This window comes from Ostrinia furnacalis, unplaced genomic scaffold, assembly GCF_004193835.3.
Source record: "Ostrinia furnacalis isolate ACB-3 unplaced genomic scaffold, ASM419383v2 OfSCF1404, whole genome shotgun sequence".
Classification (NCBI taxonomy): domain Eukaryota; kingdom Metazoa; phylum Arthropoda; class Insecta; order Lepidoptera; family Crambidae; genus Ostrinia; species Ostrinia furnacalis.
In genome coordinates, this window is record NW_021131643.1 from 147,293 (window position 1) to 175,184 (window position 27,892).

General features: G+C 37.5%; 1 protein-coding gene across 1 annotated transcript; it reads right to left on the minus strand.

Annotated features, from left to right (window-relative positions):
* Positions 1-293: 293 nt before the first annotated feature.
* LOC114352557 (serologically defined colon cancer antigen 8 homolog) lies at positions 294-27,325 on the minus strand. Its single transcript, XM_028304186.1, has 12 exons — positions 27,057-27,325; positions 26,493-26,682; positions 25,748-25,875; positions 24,942-25,118; positions 23,843-23,980; positions 23,176-23,270; positions 22,542-22,701; positions 21,862-22,023; positions 21,177-21,282; positions 20,878-21,038; positions 585-764; positions 294-362 (listed from the first exon to the last, which is right to left on the minus strand). The coding sequence occupies exons 1-12, from the start codon at positions 27,195-27,197 to the stop codon at positions 294-296; spliced, it is 1,707 nt and encodes a 568-aa protein (XP_028159987.1). The 5' UTR covers positions 27,198-27,325.
* Between the last annotated feature and the right edge of the window lie 567 nt (positions 27,326-27,892).

A 27,892-nucleotide genomic window follows, 5' to 3' on the forward strand; every position in this document is an offset into this window, starting at 1 on the left:
TAATTTTGGGTTAGTAGTACCACACTCCTCTATCCTGCCACTGCAAGTCCTGTAGCTAGCATAACGAAGTAAGTTTGGTCACCAATTAGGGTTTCAAACCGTTTAGGATTGAAGCTTGATAGTTATTTAGATCAACTACCAAAAGCGTAAAGTTAGATTACAGCAGTTCGATGACTGAATTTAATACAGGCAGGGGTTGCAGATGTATGAACGATAGGTGCAGGAGTAGCCATTTAGCATATCGTGAGTGCTCAACTATCATCTTATCAACAGCCAGGATGCTTCCAGCCATTCTAGCTGGCTCTACACAACTCGTAGGCGATATGAATAATACTGTTCTGGCGCTTTTTCACAAACTGCAGCTGTGAGAGAATCATAAGGAAGTTTTGGGACACTCTTGGCAAAAGAAGTCTGTTTTCCGCGAGTTACAAGCGGTAGCGATACATCGATTCATGACAACATAAGAAGACTTTGAAGGATACGTTAATGTTGGACGTGAGCGGCTCGACAATCGCAGATCTCAATGGTGGTTGCGATGAATAAGCCAAACACCAACTAATCTCTTTTCTATATCCACAAATTACAGCCGGAGGCTTCAGCTCCTGTTTACTGACTTTAGCGATGAAGTCTTCATCACAAAATCGCTCTTCAGTAGTACAGTGTACCACAAGCATCCTGCCTAGTTTTACGTGTACTGTCCCTTCGATTCCGCGCCCCTCGCACCCCGCGGGGCCTAGTTGCGCACGCGTCGCCACGCCCTGCCCCTGTCGCGTTAAATGTATCATAGGTCATTTAGGCAGGTTTGTCCGGCTCTATTATACTGGGCTAGATTTCGATACCAGAGCGATAGTGCGTTGGATATTTCAATTCCATTTATAAAAGGATACTTTCTTTAGAAGTTTCTATTTTTATCTCCAGCTGATTGCTTACAAGATACATAACTTAGATCGGTATTGAGACTGAAAGTTGCCATCTACATAGTGGAGCACAGAATAGATTAGTCGAGGCGTAAGTACCTACTCTATGCTAATCTGTACTGTTTAATAAAGATGATTAGTAGAAAGTATGAAGTGGGCGGCTAAGGAAGTTGGTTGACAGGGGTCAAAGTGCTGAGTAAATATTTATACTCCGCACAACAGTTACAGAGCAAATTCTCTATGAAGAAATCCCTCAAGGAACTCAAGTTAGTTTAAGTTTGTATTTTTCCCATTTTTCTACTTTTGGCTTTGAAATGTATTCGTTATTCTTGGCTGCCGGTCATGGTAGTACTCTATATGCATTTTACCATGTAAATACTTACTGCTACTAGAGCTTAAAGCTCAGGCTTTTGTACCTTACCTATTGTAATATTGAGTGTGTTTCACATTTAATTAGTAAATTAACCATTTTATGGGGGACATTGCTTCGATAAACGAAGAAGTGCTGATTTTATAACTCTACATTCAAGTGTTAATGTTTTAAAGGACTTAGGACCGTGCTCAATAAAACTTCCTGGCGACAGACAGATTTTCCAACTTTTTCTCTATCAGTGTGCCTACCATGAGTTTACGTTAGGTGAGCTCGCTAGCGAATACGTCAAAAAATTCTATGAAGATTTTATTTCTTGAAAGTAGCCGCTAGGGGCGCTGCACAATATGTCATACATTTAAATGTCATTTTTTTACGCAGTCGCTAGCGAGCACACCTAACGTAAACTCATGGTAGGCACACTGAAGAACGGTCATAAAAACGGCATATCGACAACCGATACCATCGCTTGGTGAATTACCTCTAGGTACCAACATTACTTTACGTTCTAGATATTTGATAATAAACTGGATATGCCACTGATTTATATTTTAATTTTTTTGACTATTTTGATTTATAACACCCAGCATGAACCATTTATCAACAGAATCTATAAAAACAATTTGCTCTTTGAATTTTAAATTCTTAATAGATATAATTATAATATTATGATCATATTTGCACATTAGATGTGACAGAAGTCATTAATTATACATCTTTTATAATCCGGTACAATTGGCATTTAATATACAGTGTGATGTTTTACATTATGTTAATGACAATTAATCTCTCATATGTACTGGTATGTGCATTTTTTACAGGCATTTATTAGCTTCACCTGTAGGTGGGTGTTAAATCCATTCTCACGAGCTGTAATATAATTGTTCGATTGAGCTGAAACTTTGTAATGAACATAAGTATGTAAGTAAAACCATATTTCAGTTCCATAGAAATAGACTTGTGACGGTTTCATAAAATGGTTAGTAGAAAAATTGTATTTTTATTTTTATTTTTATTTTATTCGAGGAATTAAGTTTTAACACACAATGAAGCTATGAATATTATTAACTTAAAACGATTATAAGAAAATGTGTACGCCTATGGTAGTAGGATCACCTTTAGAAGGCACACCGAGTTGTAAATGATTTGAACGGATTCGAATCCCGTCTATGACATTCTATGATTTCAAGTTTCAATGAAGGTGCTTGGTAGGTATTTGGGCTGTAGTAGTAGTGTATAGTAGAAAAGGCTCTCGTTTTTCAGTGCTCCTTCTAGCAAACCAGATATCACTATCCCAGCCAATATACTGTAGCTTCAAGACTAATGGCCTATCAGCGCAATAATTCAGGCCCTCTCATTGTCCTGGTCGCACTCTCGCCCTATCTGTACTGCGGCGACAAATTTATTAACGGCGCGGGCGCAGTATTAATCTCATCGCGATTTGATGCAGTCCCTCAGTTTCGACTCACACGCATAAGTAATACCCTGTAATTAAGGTGACGTCAGCGTGCGACGTGTGTATCAATTTATGGGACCCACTGTACTGGGGTTATATTTTATTGTAGAGTCGTGGGTAAATAGTTTGATTTGTATTTTGGAATTGAATATTGATATTAGCGATTTTTTTATTTAAGAATGAAATTAACAACATGGTAAAGCAGATGAAACGAAATCGCAAAACTCGATTTGATTGAACTTAAACTAAAGTATGGATTATATTCCCTGATTGGTTGAATTTTCAAATTTTTAACCTTGTCAACCTTGTGCATGTGTTTGAATCAAGTATTAAGTTTTTTATATTACGAACGAATTAGAGTATCTTACTTATTATCATAGATGTTTAATGCAGTATGATCTACAATCTACAGTATACCCGTTGGCTATTTATTTTCAAATTCTATTATGGTAACACCACTTCTAAAGGTAACATTTGCCAAAAGCAATCAAACGACATTGTCACAGACTTTCTACGTGTCAGTTGCGACATCCAGGTACGGGTCATTATGTATTCTCTAATTTAATTCATAATTAACATTAGATAACTGCGAAGGCCGATCTATGTTGCCATGCACATTTGTAACACAGTTATAAGTAGTACACGTAGTAGTTTAAGACTTGCGTTCTATGATTAACGCAAGTGGGTTACGGAGTAGGTGGGTGTCCTGGGTACAATTCCCAGTTGGGATATACACACTGAAAGTCATTGTAGGTAATGGTTCTCATTTTTATAGATAGGACGCAGAAATGATTTGACAGGTACCTAGACCTACTTATAAGAAAAACACGTTCTACGGAGGGCACTTTTAGTCAACCTGATAGCATAGCGTCAGAAAGACCTAAATAGTTTTTTTCTGGCTCTTGAAATCTACCTGGTAAACTTCTTTGTTTAAAATAACAAAATTCAATTCACTGGTAGGCTATAAAAATTGTTCACAAAGATTGCTCTTATTGACCGTCTTTTAGCCTTAAATTAAGGCTTCATTATCAAGGACGATTATGGTTTGTAAAAAAGTTGGCTTCTAAAGTTACTTTGAAGTCCTTGAAATTTAAGAATTCCAGAAGCTACTATAATGTTGAATTCACACTTGAGTAAGTAGATTTTTTTTATCTTTAAAATCGAGTACTACGAGTACATAATCAAACTTCCCTTACCTAATGTATTTCATGGTTAAGAATATAATATAAGAATAGAGATATTCAAATAATTCTGGTGAAGAATTGATTTCGTGGAACTAAAACCGGAGTGTTGCCAACAGTGTTGTACACTTGCATTCACGAATAACTGGTGACTTTTACTACCCAGTTGACAAATAAGTAAGTAGGATTTATTGTTTGAAAATAATGATTTGTTTCAGAAAAAATCATACCTATGGCTACGTGTCTTTTCGGTCGAGAACATTTTTTCAGGATCCATCTTTATCGTGAACGATAAAAAAATTAAGAAAAAAGAGTCTGCATTTACCTGCAATCACTTTCAGTTTTCAAATTGATTGAATTTAGCTAGAATTATTTTGATGATTAAAATACGAATATAATATGTATGATGGAATGTTTTTTGTATTCGCTCTGTTGTTAGTTATCCCTGATCTGATAAAATAAGTTTAGGCTCTCATTAAGATTCAAAATTGATCAGATATTTATCGCAAATGATTTTACAGTCACACAAAAATGCCCGAATCTGAATGAAGTTGTCAACGCAACGCGCGCAAAATCGAAAGTGCAAGGTGACCGGCCCAGACGATGTGCAAAACAAAAAACGCTCAGGTGTAAGGCCGTGGTCGTTACACGAGCTGGTAGCGGTATAGAGATCCCAGAGATGGCACAGCCGTTACATGAATTTATTTTTGTTAAAGACTAAGTTTATTTCTGCGATAGTTTACTTTTTACAGGGTGTCAAAAAGAATACGAAGTGTGTCATCGGAAAGCATTTTACAATAAGAAATGATATTATCTCACAGTACCTGTCTTTCCTCTCTCATTTAATAACTAATACTCGAACATTCAAGTGAAAAAGTATTTCTTTGTTTTGTTGGTCAATGAACAAGATTTGTTATGAACCAACGTCCAACACTGGTGGTTTCCGGGTTAGTTGAATAAAAAGTCCTGTAATACAGCAATAGAAAAAGAAAAACATTTTCTAGAACTCAATTCCATGAATCAACGCATAGTAAAGCCACAGCTCTAGACCAATTCAATAGGCCGGCACAATTAGATCAAACTAGGAAATACTTTGTCATCATAACAAGCAAAAAGTGTTCACGAAGTTTACGTTGCGTGAAATTGGAATGAGATTTTTTCGCGATGCGAGTACATTGTTGGATACGGCGACTGGTACGGGTTACTCTTGATCTTTAGGGTTACCATCATGAAACCTAAACCGTAAAAAACTATGAAAAATGCCGGATGTTCTAAAATAAACCGAAAAAATTGATCACATTTTGTGCATCAAACGCTCGGTCCATTGAAGGCGAAGTCCAGATATATTGGATTTGGAAATTCTTGAAAAGTAGAAAGTTCTCAGTGGAAAAGGTCTGTAAGATAATAATTTCTTTCTGTAATTCTGTTTGCTTTCAATTGTAATTACGCATTAAATAAATGATGAATTTTGTACAGGCAGCGTCAAGTAGTTCGTGACACCCAAAGTAGCCCTCTTTGTTACAATTGGAATACTGTTGTGTTATCACTTTAGGTGTTACGAACACATAAGACATAGCAGTGGTTAGAAGCTTTTAGGTTTTCAGTTCGCCAAAGTTGATTTGAGTCTTCATGCTGCGCCTCAAAAACGTATAAGTACCTACATTAATTTGTTTTTTACATTCATTGATCTAGATCAAATCACCAGATAATGTCAGTTGTGACACCACAAAAGTACTCTTCAGGCCTTCCGCGTTTCCAAGGTCAGTCTTTGAGGAGTCCTTACCTATTGGTTGGACAAAAAAGTTGTAAAAAATGTAGAGCGAACTTCATTACATTTGTAGTTTGCGTCTGAGATACGGTTTTTAGAAATAGAAGTAGGTAAACTACTCGTATTGTTTTCATAAGCTTTTACATAGAGTGAATTATACAAAACTAATATACCATTACTAAGTATTAAAAGGTGTTTTTAAGACAATGATTTTCTGTGAGCATCAATAGTAGGCTTATGTTTTTACTTTGTACATATTAGTAAAGTAATGAAACAGATTTGCTACGTGTACCTAATTGGTTTGTTTATAGTATCTTAAGTTAGTTAATTAGCATTATAAGTGTTTGAAAGTAAAAGATTTAACATAATTTCCTCAAAAGAGGAACTTTTTTAATTGAAAAAGCGGTTTATTGCATTTTTAACTCTTCATCTTTTTTAATTATTGAAAGAGCTTCTAATATACACATTAATGTAGTAATGAGTGTACCTACTTAATATACAGGTACCTAAATGCAAATAAGTAAAACTATACAGTTCAAAGCATTCGTCATTACAAGCACAGACGTTTTTTGCACCTAGCGACGGGTGCCAAAGACGAATGCAAGGTCGTCAACTCGAAACGTTCAGGAATGAGATTGACATATTTTGATTGTAATTAATTGTAATAGCCGATAATCGCACAATTAACACAATAAGGGAAACGTAAATTACACCATTTTGAGACCTTTTTCTTTTGTTTTGTTTCAATCTAATGTCGTCCATTGCTTGACAAAGACTTCCCCATGGATTTGGACATGGACACAACCAGATTTGTGCTGCCCACATCCCCAGATCGGCGGTCCACCGAGTGGGAGGACCGCCTTACACTACGTTTTCCGTTTTTTTTTTTAAATAAAATTGATATAGGAATGCAATTCTTCGGGTAATAAATATACATATACCTAATTTTCGTTAACTACAATTTTACGAGTAAATGGTGGAAGTTGACCTCTACTTCATGATGCTTTAAAGAGAGAATCTTCAGAATCATGATTGAAAATTAAACCACAGTTTGTTCTTTTATCCATGTTGGTTCAGCGGATTAGGATTGAACACGTGTCATAAAATATTAATTTAAATTATTGAATAATATCCAACAAATAGGAAAGGAGGAACTAGGTATTATTAGTGTTTGAAAACATGACAAGTAATTAAAACTTGCCTTATTAAATACATTATACAGTCGTCAACAGAACATCAAGTTAAACAGTGCATTTAAGTAGTTGTAATACGAGAGAATTTGCAACAAACATTCGTTTTGTATATGAGGATACCTGTTCAATTTGGACGCAGTAATGCGTATAGACAATTTTATTGGTTGATTAGATCTGTGAATGTATTATTAACTAGTTTTTGTCCGCGGCTTTTCTCACGTGAAATTCAGTTTATATTTGACAGATATTTTAAATGCGAAAGTTGGTGAGAATATTGTTACTCTTGTATTCAATATCTTTTTGTAGATTAGAATAACATATAGGCTATAATTTGAACGACCTATGCCAAACTTAACTTCACGGTAAAAGCTAGTAAACTAAGGCTGGGTTGCACCATCTTTCTTTAACATTAACAACCGTCAAAAATCTAACTCCATACAAAAAACACCGGTTTTCGTTAATTCCGTCAAAGTAAGGCGGTGCAACTCAACTTTAAACATTACTGAAAAGTTTCATCAAAATGCTTTCAGTAGTTTTTGCGTGAACGAGTAACATTCCATTCGTCCTCACAAACTTTCCCATTTATAACATTAGTAGGAGAAGGAGTATACATTTATGTGGTATGTAGTATCTAACACGAGTTCCAGCGTATATTATTAGCGATTAATGTTTTTTTTTTTTTTTTTTTTTTTTTTTAAAAGATTATTACCAATTTGTATTGCCCAAATTACTAATAGTCCCATTAGCCCCTCATGGTAAGCTAAATAAGCTTGTGTTACGAGTGGGCTCACCACAATAGTCGAGCGGCGCGTTCGAACCCGCGTTCCTCGTTCGAATCCCACAATGTGTAGATCGTATCGCCGAAGCTGCGCGCGCGCGTGATTTACCGGGGTTATTAGTGTGGTAGCTTAATTAATTTTACTTATAAGTTAATTTCGCGTGAATACTGATGATTGGTAACGTATTAGGAATTCGTCAGTTAGCTTTTATTTGACTTGATTTACATTTGCAGTTCGCATTAAATATTTAAAATGTCAGACCAATATTAGTCACACAACTTGAAATATATTTCATTTTAACAATATTTCGAAGCATAAGTTGCTTATTGATGAAGCATACATGTTAGTGGGCACAATTCAACTACGTGATAAGTAAACCCTTGCGATTATTAACTTCATTTAAATATATTAAGTACAAATGGAGGCCATAGATTAATCTTATGCTTTTGAGAGCAGAACGAAAACCATCTGAAAATACCTGTTTTTTTACCGTAGCTAATATTACAGTAATTAAGGTGCCACTGCGTACCATTCTTCGGAATGCACTCGGCATTGGGACTAACTTCAATGACGGATCGGTTCTAATTTAGTTATCTTTCACGTTCGGTCAAGCACGACTGAGCAGACCTTGGGCAGTCCTGTGTCAAGATGTGACTTGCATAAGTCCGCTGTTTTGAATCATTATTGCTGCAATCTGCGAAGTTAAAATTTTTTGCGGAGTTCAAATTAGGAACACAACTTTAGTGTCTAACAAAAACAATTGAAAAAAGAAAAAGTAAACATCATTTGTTTTTAAACGAAACTTAACTTTTTTTCCTGAGTTATGGCGTCGTGTGTCTTGTACACATGTAGCCAATGTCAGTGAAGATACTATTCAAGGACCTTATTATGACATTTTTATAATAATGTAAGGAATTAATTATCTCCCTTCCTTTCTCTTATGTTTCAAAAATATGTTTTTAAAGAAACTTCACGCAGACTTCTTGAGATAACTAAATTTGCACCGTTTTTGTTAATTTGTTACGAGGACGTGCAATGCATGCATATAATATGTTAATGCACGTCCTCGAATTTTTATTGATTAAACTCTAAGGAGAGTTTACGTTTAGTCTTGTTTTGTTAGAACCAAAGAGGATTATCGTACATTGTTGGCTCAAGATGCAAGCCCAAGCCGTTTTCTCTGTAAAGGTTACTTGACACTAGATAGAATGGCTCGTTTCAGCGATTTACGACAGTAACAAAATTACAAACGACAGACGAACACCGATACCCGATACACAGTGGATCAGTGATGTTCCTGAGCAAATAGGGTTCCAGCCACTGATAAATCACGTGGCTTTATTGCGACAGTAGTCAATAAACCTATTTGTCCTCTATACCTCACATAATCGGGTGGTATTTGACAGATATGGACCCCTAAATCATGAGAGATTATTTTCTTTGTAAGTCACTTCAGTGCGAAATTGAACCGTAAAATCGGGGATAAAGGTTGAAGTTTTTAAGCACGTATGCATGGGCGTTCAGTCGTGGAAACATGCCAGTAATTTTGCGAAAGGGTCGTCTGCGCCTCTGATGGGTAGATGTCAAAGAATGTGGAGATAAAACAGTTTTTTGATAAAGTTATTTACAATTAATTTACAATGAACTAAAAAAATTAAAACTATACTTATACAAACGAATATTCGCAGAAAATAAAAGTAAAATAAAATAAAAAAATACACTTATGCTATAAAGTTACTTACTTGGATAGCATATGTAAGTGTATTTTTTACGGTTCGAAAAATTCAGAATTATTGTATTGACAGCGATAATTTAATCAAAAGCTCTAGTAAACCTGAAATATGATACTTTTAACTATACCTAACTTCCTCTGATTTGATCTTGAAAGTACTCTACACCTCTGATTGAAATCTGTTTGAAGCTGAGGCTGAGAACGGGTGACGAACATGACATTTATTACCTACATGAATTGTATTTAAAACCCGTTCTTCTCGTTTCAAATGTAATAGTTTGAAATCTATTTTCTATGAAAACATCTGAAAACTTCGCTAGTTCTGCGCGCAAGTTCGGCGAGCGCAGTCACGAGCCGCGCGTGACCGGCGGACAAATCGAGATGAATTGCCATGTATTCTTTCTTCCCTGACCCGACATGTTGCTAATATGCACATTACCACAATTCAGGAGCTGACTCTACGATTTGTGAAAGCAATTACGAAAATTGACGATTGATGTTCGATTTTGAAAGATTAGGAACGATTTGCGATTGGAGTACTCGAGATGGTCTTAATCGAAACTTTGTTTTTGTTCTATTTCGGTTTTTCTTGTGTGTAAGATATTAAGCTGGAATTTGTAAACCTATGGGTTATTAGCTTGGGTTATTAGTAATACCTACTAGGTTTGTTAAGAAATAGGAAGCTACTGTATTACTGATTGTCATTATGCTGACGATGAGAATGACACACGCAACGTGATTTACTTGATCATTTTGACAGATTTAGGTTTCAATGTCTCTATAGCTCAGTGTTTAAAGCAGTTTTCCGATAATCGAAAGTTCGTGGGTTCAATTCTAGCTTATTTAATTTTTTGAGTCTGATATAACCGTGATCTTTAAGAAACTTATACATAAATCGAATATAGGCATTCGACAAATAAAGAAGAACGGTCATCTGTGACCCAGGCCCGACAGAAACGAGACATACCTCAATTTATTTGTCATGTCTTAATTAGTTAAATTATATATTTTTTATATTCGAAATCTATGTATAACACCAAAATATTAACCTTTGTTTTTGTTCAGGCCTTATACAAAAACTAATACAAAATGCCTATTTATCACCAAAATTGGTAAATGTATGTACCTAAATGTCTATTACAGCTGCTATGGAATGTATCTAGGCGACCTGGAGATACAGCCGGATTATACAGGGTGGTTATACATATGGAACGATAAGTGATCTCACTCGATTATTTCTAAACTATACAAGATATCGAAAAACTAGTTACTGATTCTGAAAGTGCTTCACGAGCTCTTTCAAATGGTACCAATAATAGGTTACAGATTATGGAAGCTGGTGACACTGAATTTTTGAATTTTATAACTTCTTGTTTCCACCCTGTATAATCCGGCTGTATCTCCAGGTCGCCTAGATACATTCCATAGCAGCTGTAATAGACATTTAGGTACATACATTTACCAATTTTGGTGATAAATAGGCATTTTGTATTAGTTTTTGTATAAGGCCTGAACAAAAACAAAGGTTAATATTTTGGTGTTATACATAGATTTCGAATATAAAAAATATATAATTTAACTAATTAAGATATGACAAAAAAAATGAGGTATGTCTCGTTTCTGTCGGGTCTGGGTTATTTTTGTATGGGGCGTGACCGTTCTTCTTTACGTTTTATGCAGTTTATCGGAGCTCTCGCCACCAACGATCAGAATTACCAGTAAAAGTAGAGCTCTTTATAACTCGTAAGTGTTTTATTTACGATAATATTATAAAAATGGAAATTGTTTGATACGCGTTTATAATCGTGGCTACGTGAAACGCAGTCGTGTTTCTGAACTTGTTACGCTTTACTTGCCAGTTTTTTAATCTGTTGAGCGATGTCTAGAATATGTAATAATTAGGCTCTTTTACACTTTAAGATATTTCAAAAATTTGGTTTTATTAAACACGTGATTAAAGGACTTCTTCTTAACATGTCCTCGGAAGAAGAGAGCCATATTTCTTTTAAAAAAAACAAGTTGGCTCAAGACTGCGATAACTTAGCCAAATTAGGGCTGGAATAAAGAAAATTGAAAACTTTATTTATTTTGTTGAACGATCAGAGATGGAGCTCTCATAAATTCGTTTTTAACTTACCAAAGTGTAGTACCTACCTACTACTCATTTAGCGTAGGGCCTTTTTGTTGAAATGTTCTTCTAACAATGTAACGTCATTTGACTGGGAAGCCATACATGTAGGATCCAGATATGGTTAAATGGCAATGCCAGATTTTGTATGGAAAGTGGCGTCTTTTTTTTTTCGCGCGGCCATCGACCAAACTTTGTTTTTTTATTACAAAATAGTGTAATAAACCAAACTTACTATGGCATGTATACCTCTAAACTCAGTCTGCACTGAGTTACGAGCATTAGAAGTTTGATGATTTTCATACTAGATTTGCTTTTTGTGCGCAAGTTTTGTAAGAAATTGCAACAAAATATTGCGCTATTTTTTTATTGCGCTGATTCTGCTTCATACTGATGTCTGGAGCCTTTAATGGATGGTATTGTTTGTTTACACATACAATCTCACTATTTTGTTGCAATTTCTTACAAAACTTTTCGCGCAAAAAGCAAATCTAGTATGAAAATCATCAAACTTCTAATGCTCGTAACTCAGTTCAGACTGAGTTTAGAGGTATACATGTCATAGTAAGTTTGGTTTATTACACTATTTTGTAATTAAAAAACAAAGTTTGGTCGATGGCCGCGCGAAAAAAAAAAGACGCCAATTTCCGGCATTGTCTTTTGCAGGAGTGAGTAATCGAAATATCTAAATCCTCTTTCACGGAAGATTAAACCAAGAGAGAGTCCTCATATGAACACCGTTTCACCGCAATATCAATCAAAATCAAATCAGATCTTTTAATCCGGCACTGCCTTCATTAAGGACGTCACCACTCAAAAGGCTCGGAACAGGTCTCTCGCCAGCGCAGGATTAACGGCCTGCAGGCCTACTACAAAACGCTGTAAACGTACGAGTCCATCTGTCACCGTCCCTCATACTTGCATCTCCCTTTGCGTGAGAGGGATGGCAGCATTCGAAACTTTGGACTACGTTTTTCGGAATAACCCCTCTGTTTGCCAACCTGAGCTTAATTGGGGTCCGGTGGAAGTGCGAAAGTCGATCGAATTACACTGATTCAGTATTGGGCAGTATATTACGTAAAAAGCTGATATTTTAATTACTTTTAATTTAATTCGTTAACTGATTGAAATATGTTTAAGGAGTTTAATTGAAAAGCGGCAAACTGAAAGAAACTTTTGAGAGTAGAAATGTCACTTTTCACGTGTCCGATAAAACGCTTTGTAAATTTCTCCTCAAATTCAAAACAAGTGCTTTACGAGGAAAATAAAATTGGTGGATGTTTAAAAACATCGTTAAAAGAACCTTAGAGAACCTAAATGAAGTCGAAAATGACATGTAGAAACAGATTACACTAAATAAATGCCACGATAGAGACTCGTGACTCTATCGTGGCAAATTTTCATTGTTATTAAGGTTACATGGTGTGCCTCACTGCATAGTAGTACCTACGTACCTATGTGTATTTACATAATATTTATGCATGTGTGAATTTTCAGTCCACATTTTACACTAACTTCGGAGGTCGTTATATTAAATCAGTTTTGAGGTCCACAGTTCTGATAGTGGTGTCGAAAATGCCTTTTTGAATCTTAGGTTTATCTGAAAGAGATAAAAATGGGACTATTACTATAAAGCTAAGTAATATGAAATTTGGCATTTATACGGTGTGTAGTATTATCATATTTGCGAACTATTTGTGTAGGACTTTCTTCATCATTCCATCTACCAGCTCAAAAGTTTAAGCTTAAGTTATACTTTACAAGATTAAAGTTTCCGAAAAAATAATCTCCTTAATTATTAAACAAAAATTTACCTCCGAATATTACGAAACCTGTCAAAGCTTACACTTGCCATTTGCCAACTTTGGACCCTCAAGGAACAAAAACGATGTTATCTCTCGTTTTGTTTTAATTCTGTACAACATTTTAAGCGTTTAAATGTTTTGCTGTCATGACGTGTATGGAGCAAAAGAACTCCGAGAGATTGAGAATATCAGGCTGTCAATATTGACGAACGGACAGCACCGCAAAATGTTCAATTTTCGATAATTTATTTTCGCTGCTCCCCGCTTGTTCTCTGACAGAAACGAAACATGTAAAATTACAAGTTAATTCTTTTGGTGTGAGCTTAAATATGACAGCCGCTGTAAAGGGCGCCGATTGCTTTTTGTCGGGAAGCGTCCGCGGGTCAATCCGTTCGTGAAAGCGATGAAACGCAAAAAGAATGCGACTCGGGACTTAATGGAAGCCGAGGAGAGCAGTCTAACATATTTCTCAGCGACTGGGCATCTTAATAGCATTTCGGTCTGAGTAACGGCGAGCAGCTTCTGTACCACCCAAAGCTCGCATAGTTTCGGATTCCGCGAATCCTTCGAATCACGCCTCCGTGGGAAGTGGAGAATTAAAAGCGTTTATTTGCCCGAATTATTGCTTGGGAGGCCTCAATTAATTATGCTGCCGACATTGAGTGCGGTACACGAATTTTTCACTTTTGAGAGAAATAATACTGAGGTAATTTGCGTGCTTTTATAAATTGGAGTGGGGCGATATTCCGACGGACCTTGGTACGTTTCCACTCGCGCAGCGACCACGAATTATTTCGTGCTTACATAAGGCCGGGTCGGTTCCGGTCGATCCATTTATTAGAGTGACCTAGGGAAGCACTACTAACTTCGATAGTAACTGACTCTACAATGGCCACACGATCTTCATCTATTCATATTTCCCTGTAGCTAACAATAGAGGACTTTATAAAGCATACCAATATTACACAAACAATAAAAAAGTAAAACAAGCAGAGCCTCTTAGTTGCCTTAATCCTCAACCTTTAAGTCAATATTTTGATAGCAACTAAAAATCAATTTCCATTAAAACTCCACTGAATCGCTATCAGACGTCGTATTCGGTCCGCGCACTTGTCACATGACGAGAGCGAAATAAATTGAAGTTCAATTTCTGTAAATTTTTGCCTTTGCGTAATACAATGCCGGTTCTCGAATATGGCACGGCGACGTAATTCTAACTAGTTTTTGACCGCAACTTTATGTGCGTGGGTTTAATACATTATCAGCACCCTCTCTCTTATATTTTGAAGAATATTCCAATTTGTATAAAAGATTACAATGTCCCAACATATCTCAAAACTAAGATTATTAGAGAATATTTTGTAGGTAAGTACGTGATAAGAATAGCAGATCAAAGAATAGAATCTTAATTTACAAGAATGTCATCATTAATAATTATTATTGACGGGATGGCTGTAATGCACCTTAATAATGGCGCATGCAATAGTGCCGAAATATCGGAAATTCGAAATTAAGGTAGTATTAATAATTTATATTATGAACCATGAAAGTTTAAAACAGTATCATCATTAAATGTACTTCATTTCTGAAAATATACCGTGATAAACCATCCTCGGCAGTTTTATTATAACTGCTGATTTTTTAAACGAGCTACCACCTTGTTTCCATTTTATCCTCCCACAAATACCTTACCTTAAACTCTTGATCGACTAACTCACATCCAAATCTGTGAAACTGGTACTACATGCGATGTGTAATGCAATCATTGACATGATTATTTAGGTGATGGTTGGTCCGATAAGAAGATGCCTGTGGGTGTGACTTAGTGTAAGGTGTCAACTTATTAGCTTTGGTTTTCAAGGGCGTTCTGCTGTCAAACGAGTTTGTCCAACACGCCTCACGATGGTTGTAAGGCTTCACCTCCACGGCAAGCGACGCGAATATGCGGTCAACTGAAACTTTATACCAATTATGGCGAATTAATTTCGCGTCAACGAATATTGATGAACGCTACTCGAAAAATATTGTGGCGTTTGTTGTCACGCTTGAGGAAAGTCAAGATAAACAAACATGGTTTCAGTAAACTTTGGTCATAAATATTAAAGCGATTTGTCTTCGGCATTCCGAATCCGATACGTACTAGCTGTTGCAGCAGCTGTCTTTTACAGAAGTGGAAAAAAAAGCGACTGTATTTACTTAGCAAGAAAATTACTAAAGCATGTAAAAGTTACCAAAGAATTATTTCTTCTTCTTGATCTTCAGCTACTTATGCTATTTATCCGATGAGGGTCTTCTCGTCACCTGCTTGATACTCTACTTGATTAGTTAGTGATAAATTAATATAAAAATAATACCAACCTACAAAAATTTCAAGACAGACATTAAAAGTATTGCTGTGTAACTCAGACTCAACAACTAGAGAGGTACGAAGAGATGTCATAAGGTATAAACAAGTTGCATGCTCGTAAGTAAATACATATTTATGTATGTGGACGAGTTTTTAAATTCAGGGTTGCAGTTAAATGAATATATTCACATCTAACGACAATCTAACAACTTACCGGTCCGCTAAAACACATACGAGAGTGTCAACATGGTATTAACATAATCATTTAGCATTATTGATTTGCATACATTTTCGATTGAGACTATTGAAAACCATGTTTTTGTCTTTAAGTTATTTAAATCTCTATCTGAAATTTCCGGAGTCACTGAATGTATTTCGAAGTATTTTCAGAAACTGCAGTTAGTTTTTCGCTTTAGTTGTAAAACTATTATATTTAAACTTCATAGGCTGATGGTTTACAAACAAAGGTTTTGTTGGGAGGTTATTCAGTTTTTATTCGATTGTTTTAAATAATTGGACCCTCAAGCCTTAAGCCGAGAAGTTTTTGGTCGTTGGTATGCATATTTATTTATTAATATGATATATCATCGGATAATAGCAGGCACTTTGTTTACAAGATCAATTATGTCAACGAATGTCAACTTTATGCATGAAATGGTGGATTCTGGTTGAAATATTAAGAGCTTTGTTCTTTTGTTCGGTACTCGCAGCATTAAAAGTATTTTTTACTTTATCTGACTGACATAGTGATCTATCAACGTACAGCCCAAACCACTTAACGGATCGGGCTGAAATTTGGCATGCAGGTAGATGTTATGACGTAGGCATCCGCTAAGAAAGGATTTTACGAAACTCCACCCCTAAAGGGGTAAAACGGGATCCACGCGTACGAAGTTGCGGGCGGCCGCTAATCATTTTATGAGTATGTAGCTTAGATTAGTACTGACTCTACACGGAAGTTTCACAATATGATCCGATTAAGCATAAAATAAACCTTAACTTAAGCAGTACTTATGGAGTACTTATTGAGATAACACTTTTTATTAATGTTTTTATTTGTCATCCTTTATAATAACAAGTCTTGTAAACAATTCATCGTTATGCATATCATGGTTAAGTATTGGTGATCATAACAATGGATAATTATTAAAATATCCACTCAAAAAGAAGGAAACGTCATCGTCCATAGCGGACAATAACTTTTATATTAATAAATCTTACCTTATAAATAATTATATCAGTGAAAAATTAATAACATAAATTCAAAATTATTAATATTTAAGCCATGATATGGCAAAGGAAAAAGCTTTGGGCAGCTTCTTGACTTAAGATTTGGCGCTATTTTTAATTAATTTAATGCCTCTACAAAAATAAAGGCATTGTTTCGTCTATGGTCTTCTGATTAATTTCTTGCGGGTCGAACGACAGTTTAACTTTCCCCCCTCGACAAAATTGACCTTCACTGGTTGATTTATATTGGCGGACAAGCTGTAGATCCTGGCTGCACAGGAGTTCCAGCGGTGGGAACGAGAGGTAGGAATAGTCCCGTTATGGTCTTTGGCACTTGAATCGATGAAGAGTCACATAGTGACACGTAGAGTGACATCTTGTCGCTTCTGTGTGTTTACCATGAGTTTACGTTAGGTGTGCTCGCTAGCGACTGCGTAAAAAAATGACATTTAATTGTATGACATATTGTGCAGCGCCCCAAGCGGCTACTTTCAAGAAACAAAATCTTCATAGAGATTTTTGACGTACTCGCTAGCGAGCACACCTAACGTAAACTCATGGTAGGTACACTGATGGGAATATCTACATTTTATCTTTTACATGCTGGCGTCATGACGTCACAAGTTTGTTTGTGGTATTAAATATATTTTATGAAGAAAAATATAGACAGGAATTCTGGATTTCATTGTGTAGCCGCACGCCCTTAATTTGGATAAAATGAATTAAAGAAAGCTGTTCAAGTTACTTCTTAAATTGCATGAAAACTGAGTAGACTTAATTTGATAAAAGTCGACATAAGCCGGCCCCTGGAAGTGGACAGGTCGCGACAGTCAGCGTAATACTATTATGGATAAGCTCTACATGATCCCAATTATCTATATTAATAGCGTACTGATAGTTCATAGGTACTATAACTATAAAAATAGGACTGTAAATTGTATAATGCGTAACATGGTTAACGCATAACATATAGTGGAAAAATAATAGACAATTAGTTAGTGCAATGTTAATACAGTCATTAACTCCTAGAAACTGTGATGAGATAAAATAACTCGGCAGCTAACGATATAACATTCTTACAAAAATTCTTTAAGGGACTTAAGCCTGCAATACCGACCTAAAATGGAAATAAGATGTATTAACAACAAGCCGTCTTCATTCTCATAACAAAGTATTACCGGTATTCATAATATTCAGACGTATTCATGAATTATTAACTTATAACACTAATGAGTGCCGTCCATATTAAGCTTAACGCACGACAATGATTTATGGCGGTCCGTCTTCTGAATGATATAAAAATAAACAAAAGCTCGTGTTCAGTGACTCGGTAGGTCGGTAGCAAGTCTGAGTTAGGTCCCACATTGTCGCGCCATTATGTAAAGTTCGTCTTCAGTGCGTCGTTAAAGAACCAATAATTTTGTGATTCCATAAACCGTATGAAGCTATAAAATACAATTTTGGCCTACGGCAGCAATTTCCCTTAAACATGCAATCTTAATTTCGGCTCATTATAGGCCGTCCCGCGGGACAATGTTTGCGGATGCGCCGATACGGCTCGTAAGCCGCGCCATAAATTACCAAAACCACCACAGATTAAGTGATTATTAAGCACGAAAAGCGTGTAAATATTACCACAAAATTGATAAGAATTTCTTTTGTTGGATACCTTTAAGTATTGCGTTGTTAAAACCGCTTAAAAGAAGGGCAGTGTTGCAAAACCTTGGAGAAAGGTAGCCTCCTTTATTAAGGCGATTGGCGAGCGGACTTATTTAAAGTTGGCAATAAAAGGTATTCCTTAATGATGTTGACGCGATATTAATATTACGGAGCGGTTCCGCGGCTCGTCGCTGAAATGTACTTATGAATTATTAACCTGACCAGATTTAAGCAGATATGCGGCGATGCGCGAAGGTAAAAAGTAAGTGTAGGTCGGTTTTAACATTTTAATACGTACTTCGATATGCGTGTTCGGATACAATATAACGTAATGGTAATATGGAAGATGTTAGGCTCAGATTTTGAAGAAATGCCGTGTAATTATATAGAAATCCGAATTGGGTTTACTCATTTTGAATTTAAGTTGTGTAATATTTTTCTGCTATAATTGTGATCCCCTACTATCCAAATCCAAAATACTTCAGGAAAGAGATACCTATATAAGACATGATTCCTTTTAAGGCAAGTGCAGCAGCCAATCTCAATTTCTGATGGACATCCTTCACGAAACGAATGTATTGTCCATGCAAATAACGGGTTTGGGGCTTCCTCGACACCGTTTTCCATCCCGGGAGTGACAGTATTGAGGTCTACTCTGAAAAAGGATTACATTTTATCTGGCTATCCCACTCACTTTGGTACAAGTGACAAGGATGGAAATAATGAAATCGTTTTCAGAGTAAGCCCCTCGACAAGTCAGAGACGTGTTATTTGTTGTTCAGTCGATAACACGTAAGACTCTACATTTGTATAGCAAAATAACCCCTGTTACAACGACATAAGAAGCAGTGTTTACTTTGATGTGCCGTCGTCCCTTTAATTGAACAACATTAATGTCGGTCGGTTCCGTGTTCCGACGCTTCTTCAGTCGCTTTCGTTTATTTTCAACGTGCACATGCATCATGCACTTTGAAGGTTTTATTTATTTTTATTTAGGTTTTGGCGCTTTTGGTGGTTGTTTCAAAAACGAACTTCAGTTGTATTGAAATTGTATAGCAATTTAAGAAAATATTGATGATCAGCTCAATTTTGTTGGGCTCAGTTCGCTAACCACCACTACTAACATACAAGGCTGCCGAAAGTAGTTTCTTTTCATTTTCATTACATAAATGAACTCAATCAAAAAAATCATAGAGCTCAATTTACTTTTGACTTGTGTGTGTTTATAAACAAAAACACTGCCATCAATATTCTTATCAGGCACCGCGAGATGAACTAGAATCTTGATAACTAAAAACCCATTTTAGCCGTCTTTTAGGGTGAGCCTCTTCTGATACAGATCTACATTCGCTTACAAAGTCGGCCATCGATATTATTATGTGAAATATCATCTTGCGCCGTAGTTTCTCCGAAAATCGTATCGGGCATCATTTTTATTGCCGCATGATTACACTGGAGATTGTAAGTGGAATAATTTAATGTAATTTTTCGAAAATGTCGAAGTTAAAGTAATCGAGATTAAAACATAATCAGGCGGGCGGGTCGTGTCGTGCGTGTGCACCGATGTCGTGTCGATGGGCCACAATTACGGTGCCGTTCGTAGCTCAACGGGATTCTTAACGAATCAATCAATCGATTAAGATTATCAGCTTAAACATGTCAAAATTAAAACGGAAGACCGTAATCTTAGGGGGCGTCCATAAATTACGTGAGACAATTTTGGCTATTTTTCAACCCCCCCGCCCCCCCTGGAGAGATTTGGTGAGATTTTGCCTGACCCCCTCCCCCACCCCCTAATCTCACGTGATATTTAAAAAATCCGAAATTTAATAGTTTTGGAGTAATTTAACTGAGTTTCAAAGACTATTTTTCGATTAAGGGATCCGTTTGCAAACTATTAAAGTTGAAAGTGCCAATTTTTGTTCGAGCGGGGCGTCCCCCCTAAAAACTAGACTGTTGGCTTGAAAAATCTGGAAAAATTCATAATAATACTGCTTTTTATGAACTTTCAAGAAAACTATAACGGTTAGGGTAGGTCAGTTAGTTTAAGAGTAATAGTCATTTAACTTATGTATTATAAAATTTCATATCTAATAAAAAATCCTTAGAAGAAAATATTAAAAGTGACTTTAGATGAAGTAATTGCTTGCTTCTGAAATATATTTTGTTAACGACGGACAACTACGGAACCTTACACTGCGCGTGGCATGACACGCACTTGGCCAATTTTTTTACTTAAGATTTAAACCCAGTTTTCTGGCAAACTCTATTTCTCTATTTCTTGNTAGATGACCTATCAAATTAAAGTAAACCCAGATCAGTGAGATAAGAGTCCTCACCTCAGAGTTCAAGCGGTTAGTCTCATGCTTGTTCTGACGCTGGTGACGCTCAATGGCCAACCGGGCGCTGGCCAGCTCCTCGTCTAAGGACGCCTTTTCAGCATGGGCTTGAGCCAGGTCTGCTTGCAGAGATGCTGGAAGGAAGATCATCATGAGCAACATAAATAAACTCAGTCACACAAAAGAAAGAAAGATCCAGGGTTTTATTGGCTTTCAAGCTGTAGATTCTGGCTACATAGGAGTTTCACCTAAGTCTTTAGCATGGGACTTACATGTTTTGTTCTTTAACTCCATCTTTAGCTCGTCGATGGCAGAGTTCTTCATGGACAGCTCTCGCTTCAAGTCGTTTTCTTCGCGACGTTGGCGCTCCAAGTCGAGCTGGTGATAATAATAAGTTAAGATTTTGACCTCAGTAAAAAGACCTGACTGACTCAAAACAATTTGATAGAAGCTTGCAGCAGTCGTAATACAGGCTGAACGTCATTATAATGGTAAAAAAAGAAGAAGGAAGATAAAGATAAGGGAACAGAAATGGGACAGAAATCGTAGAGTTGACGTACCTAGCTGTAATGGAAGCGAGACAGGATTTTCAGCTCTACAAAGGGAATCTACATAAAGGCAATAAATGATTGAAGCCACGATAGCCGAACGGTGAAGGGGTCGGACTGGCCGACTCGTGGTCCGAGGAACGCGGGTTCGGTCCCCGCCGCCGCTCGACTATTGTGGACGAGCTCACTCGTGATACAAGCATATTTAGCTTAGGCTAAGCTAAGGGACAAACTTGACCTTCACTGGTTGAGTTTTTTAAAGCTGTAGATCCTGGCTACACAGGAGTTGCAGCGGTGGGAACGAGAGGTGGGATAGTCCCGTAAGCATATTTAGCTTAGTACGAGGGGCTAACGGGAGTTACTAATAATCTTTTTAATCTTAAAAAAGAAATGGATGCAAGCGATTTACCTGCAACTTAGCCACGTTATCGTATTGCGCAGCCAAATCGTGTTGCAGCTCGTCAAAGTGCGCGTTGTATCGCTGTTCCGCCGCGCTCCTCTCTTGGATAGCTCGACGCGCTCCCTCGCCGGCCATTTCGCGAACTTTGTTGCGTTCTTTATTCAAATCGTCCTGGCGAACAGATTTCAAGAACTAAAGTTTTCGAAATTCAAATGCCCGACACCATAGAAGTAAAATGAAATGTCCCAACGCATATTCTCGCCAGCCAGCTTGTCGACTTTGCTACGTTCTTTGCTCAGATCAACCTAGATGACGATTTTAAAGTTTTCGAAATTCAAAACCTTTCTTATATTGACGCGCGCGCGTCCTTTTCAGTTAGCGCGCTTAGGACGCGCGTTCGTTTTTAAAAATCATTCTTGAAAACAACTGACGGTTTTAAAAAAGAACAAAACTTTTTGAAGTCAAAAATGCTGCTTTGTTTTTACATTGTATGACCTGCCCGATGCAAGCCCTCGTAACTAAAATTTTCTTTCGAAATTCAAAAATGTTATTTTTGTGACGTTCTTCTGATGCCGGCTCTTTAACTGATGGAAGTGGACTTTGTTTCGTTATTCAAACAAATGACTATTAGAACTAGTTTTCAATCTTCGTCCAACTGACCATCTGTCATCTTCATCCTTCAGCCTCACCTTGAGCCTGCGTATCTCAGCCTCCAGGTTGTTCCTCTCATCTCTGAGCTGCTGCTCCACGGCGTCGGACCCTCGCTTGTATCGTCCGTCCAGGTCACCGTCCTTCTGCTCCAGGCTCAACTTCAGCTTCGATATTTGCGCTTCTAGAGAGGATTTGTCCCTAGGGTAAGGGTAAGGGTAGGTTAAAAAGTGAGGGTGTTTTTGTACTGTATGCCATTGTATGATAGTTTTTTTTTATTAAAAAAAGACCATAAGAATTATGAGGGTCTACGAGTCAGATAGAGCTTGAGCTGTCGCGTCATATCGACTAAAATTTTCACAACGTAAGGGGCTTAATAATCTTAGTAAGAAAAAGAAATAGGGTAATGCCCCTTTTCACCATCAATCCCTAATTTTTAATTGAGCCCATGTGGTAACACATAACAGGAATTTTGTTTTCAAAGGGGTCGCTTAAAAATTAGGGAATGATGGTGAAAACGGGCATAAGTGTTTCCTTAGTTATGTCTGTAGTAGAGTAGAACACCCTTCATTGTACACCATCAAGACAAGAAAAGAAAGATACCCAAAAAAGACTATTTAATGGAGCGTTGACTTGACTCGTTTACTTCTTTATTTGAAAGAAATCTGAACTCACCTCTGCAAATTATCAATTTGCCTTTTGAAACCGTCGAGACACGTTGAGTCAACAAGCCCAGAGGCTAGTTTGCGTTTATTCTCATTATTTTCTTCCTGCGAAAATGATACAGTATAACCAAAAGAACTAAGAAATTGACTAGCAGTTATACTACAGACTATTAGTCGGCCGATAGTTTGGTCAGGCTGCTGATTAGTGAACATGTATGGATGTGCGTAAATTACACCAATTTGGTATCGGTTGATTCCTCATACGAGATCGAATCAGAAATGAGGAGATCCGTAAACGAACTAAATTCGCTGATAATATACTTAGCCCGACGGATTAGCAAGCTGAAGTGGCAATGGGCAGGGCACATAGTACGCAGAACTGACGGCCGATGGGACATCAAGGTTCTGGAGTGGAGGCCGCGTACCGGAAAACGCAGCGCGGGACCTCCACCCACAAGGTGGACCAACGACATCATAAAGGTAGCAGGAAAGCGTTGGACGCAGGCCGCTACCAATCGATCAACATGGAAAGCATTGGAGGAGGCCTATGTTCAGCATTGGACGTCCTATGGCTGAAATGATGATGATGATAATGATGATTCCTCGTGACAAATTAGAAACCGACTAATAATTTCTAGTTATTATGTGTTACAACATTACTTGAAATTGATCTTTACCTGCACTTTCTTAAGGTCGATCTTGGCCTGTGTGAGCTGGGCTTCCAGCTCAGCTATGCGGGACTCGAAGACTATGTTAGGGCCTTCCAATTTGGTGGACCGGACCTTGGCCGACCTGCGGCCTTTGGATGGTGACAGCTGCGGAAAAGACGAATCTATTATCTACCGAATAAGTATCAAATCGGCAGAGTAAAATGAAAATCTTCGTATATATGTTACGGTCAAAGTGATAAATATAAAAATTATGAATAATCGCCGGTTATTATGAATAATTACCGCATGATTTGGTAAATGTGATTAATATGAGATCATTTATGTGTGTATAAAACTAAATAGGCGGCTTAGGGGTGGCCCAAGGGCCACCCCCGCCGCACCTTAACCTATTTTTCACTTTAAATCAAAACAATATGTTATGGGCTTTATGGCAAAGTAATGTTACGCAAGAAACAGTCTAAACTCATTATGCCAAATTATATTAATATATGATATCAAAACATTCAAAATGTATGGCTGTACACAAGCACTATACATGAGCCATTGTTCTTTTATGATATTTCATAGTACTAAGGTTACATTATTAAATAATCACTGATAAATGTAATTCATTTATTACTTTTACCTCAACTGTCGGTAATTATTCATAATGACCGGCGATTATTCATAATTTTCAATTTATCACATTAACCGTAACATATATAAAAGCTAGGAACAAGTTCCAAGTTCATAGTGTAAAATGACCGATTAGGTAGGAAGGATGTTTAGTAAATGTCAGAGATTTGATTAATTATCAGTACATTGGACATTGATATTCAGCAACTTTAATAAACTTCAAAGTTAACAATTCATTAGGTATGCTAACATAATTCAGTCAGACACTACAAGATCTTCTTGAGGTAATCAGTTCATTGAGTAGCGGGGGTGGAGCCTCTACCAGATCTTCCTTAGGTCATCGATCCTTTGAGCAGAGGGGTGCGGCAATAACGTCTAATTATACTGAACCAGGGGGGGGGGGCTTACTCATCGTTGGCCCATGGAACTTACTTGATCCACTCACTAGCACTACCAGCTTTTGTCCTGAGATCGTCCGTCCATCGCTCACCTTATGGTCGCTGTCCAGGCCAGTGCTATCTCCAATATCGTCCAGCTCATCGGTCTCGGAGCCAGCGTTGTAGGAGTGGAACATTCGGGAAATCAGCTTGTTCTTCTGAGCCTCGTGTAGATGTTCGTTCTCCGATATCACTTCCTTCACCTTCCCAAGGAGGTTGTTCAGCTCATCCTAAACAAGACAATCTTGTGAAACTTCCCAACCGTTTTAGTTTGTAATGAGATATTTTTATTTCTGAGAAAATGAAAATTTACAGCCAATGAAATTATCACCAACAATTTTATTCTGTTGTCAGTGTTAAAATGAATGTGTGAAGACTAGCAGTTTTATTAAAACCGTTTCAGTTAGTTGCAGAGGGAAGTCCTGTCTTGCCCCTCTTTGGAGACCTCTATACCCCTTTCCATTTTCAACGGGATCGTTAGGTTTGTATGCACGTAAGCAGTTCAGCCCAATGGTGTCGGTGTCGGGCTGGCCGACTCGAGATCCCACGAACGCGGGTTTGAAGCCCGCAGCCGCTTGGCTATTATGGTGACCTCACTTTCGTAACCGTAACACAAGCATAAAATATGTATAATTTAGTTGGCAAAGTTCAAGAATCAATAGTTTCTTGTAACTTCATAAGGAAGACAGAAGAGTAGAACAGCAGCGTCAAAAAGTTCGTAACATTCAAAGTAGCCAATAAGTTCGCAACACGTTTTTGAAATAAGGTTGTGTAGTCAACTTTTTCATGACTTTGGGTGTCACAAAACTCACAAACTATTTGACGCTGACTGTAAGTAGAAAATAGAAATAGATCTCACCCTGCAGTATTGGCTCTCGCGCTCCAGCTGCTCTATGTACTCCTCCTGCTTCTGGATGAAGTTCACCACGTCGGGGTTGGTGCCGCCTGACAGGTCCCCGCCTCCAGACCCCGTTGTTGGTGCTGGTACTAAGATAAATAAAATTAGGACTCATTCTAATGAGACGTTTTGAGCATTTATAGTCGATGGCACCAGGCATCACATTTTTGCCACAAAGTTTACCGTTCCTTGCACCATCTATCATTACTCACTAAGAACTAGTTCTTACTCCGAAATCCGAATTACACCGATAAGTTCTAGACTCCATATTGTTGTAGCAAAAACGCACCTAATCCACGACGATGCTTTTGTTTAAAACTTTTCCCCGGGACAAACTTGACCTTCACTGGTTGGGTTTTAATTGGCGGTCAAGCTGTACATCCTGGTTATACAGGAGTTGCAGCGGTGGGAACGAGACGTGAAAATAGTTTTTAGTGGTATGATTCTGTGGCGTACTAGGTGATATTCAGTCGACAACACCAGGATATATTGTTATAGCAAAATCGTTCCTATTTAAGGTACCAAAGAGTTCATTTACCAGTGGTGGTGTGATGCTGCGGCGTATAGTTGTGCAGACTATCGGCATACAGCGTGGCGTACTTGGCAGTAAGACGCGGGCGTGGCTTGTACTCGGCCAAGGCGTGGTATGGCAAGATCCCCCTTATTCTATGTACCACAGAGTTCACAGTTGCCTGCACTTACTTACCAGTAGTGGTGTGATGCTGCGGCGTATAGTTGTGCAGACTGTCGGCATACAGCGTGGCGTACTTGGCAGTGAGGCGTGGGCGTGGCTTGTACTCGGCCAAGGCGTGGTATGGCGAGGAGTACTTCTTGTCCAGATCCCCGTCCGACTCGTCCAGGTTCTTGATGGAGGGGGACCCGCCATAGCTGCGTACCTGTGAGAAGGTAATGTTTATCATCATCATCTTCTTCTTCATCATCTAAAGAACTACAGACTACAGGAGAACGGCCCTCTTTCATTCATCAGAGGCTAATGGAGGATTTGGACTACACTCGCCAACCTGGCCAGACGGGATAACGCACAAAGATTGTTAGAGAAAAAATTAAAACAATCGGATAGTTATGTACCTATAAGAGTATGTAGGTAGAATACCATAGCCAGTACAAGTTCAGGCTAAATTAAAAAAAAACCAAACAAAAATATTAATTTAAACTTAGTTATTTTCCTTTGCTGTATCTGTAGTAGGTAGTTACTCAAGTATCTACTTAGTTCGAAAAAGTTTTCCAAAGTAGGTTCAAAAAGACTTACGCTTGGAGCATAGTTCCCCGACAAGAAGTATCTCAACTTGGACACAGCCTCCTTGTACGCCAGCTCTGTGTAGTCCGGCACCCTCTTCAGGCCATACTCGTTCAGTTTCGACGGCCGCCTATACGGGAAGTAGGTACTCATTTCACAAACTCCTTCGTCACTTTCACATTTTTAAAAAGAAAACAAAAAACAAAATCCTATTTCGAAAATTTAAAAATAAAATTCAAAATACGAACTCAAGTGTCGCATTGCGCTCGGTACCGTGTGCAGTAAGACATTTTTGTTTCGAAAATGGAATGGTATTGATTACACAAATTTTCCGTTGCCATGGCAACCGTTGTTAACGTCAACAAAATTTCGCGGTCTGTTGCTATGAATGAATTAATGCGTAATTTATCAAATTGAGGTTATGGTACAAGTGGAGTTTGTGATAATGAAAATTAATTAAAATGTCGGAGTAAGTAGGTAGGTATTACAGATTGCTTTATGTACCTATACGTTCAAAAACTTTTTCACAGATAACAGAAAGTAAGGTAGGTACAAGATGAAACGAAACGTTTGTTAACTTTTAAAATGAATAACATAATATTTTGACGGATGGCGTAGCGGTGCGGTGATCGCTTTGAGCGCAGTAGGTTAGGTAGGTCACAGATTTGATTTCTGATCGAATCAACTTAAAAGAAACGATATTTTCTCGCACTTTCCTCGACGTAACGACGATAATGTGGCTAATACACATACCAATAATAGGAATTATTAAACTAATTCCCTGAAAAATCTGTTTAGGAATTGAAAAAATGCAACATTACATTTTAATTCGCATCATAAGTAAATTC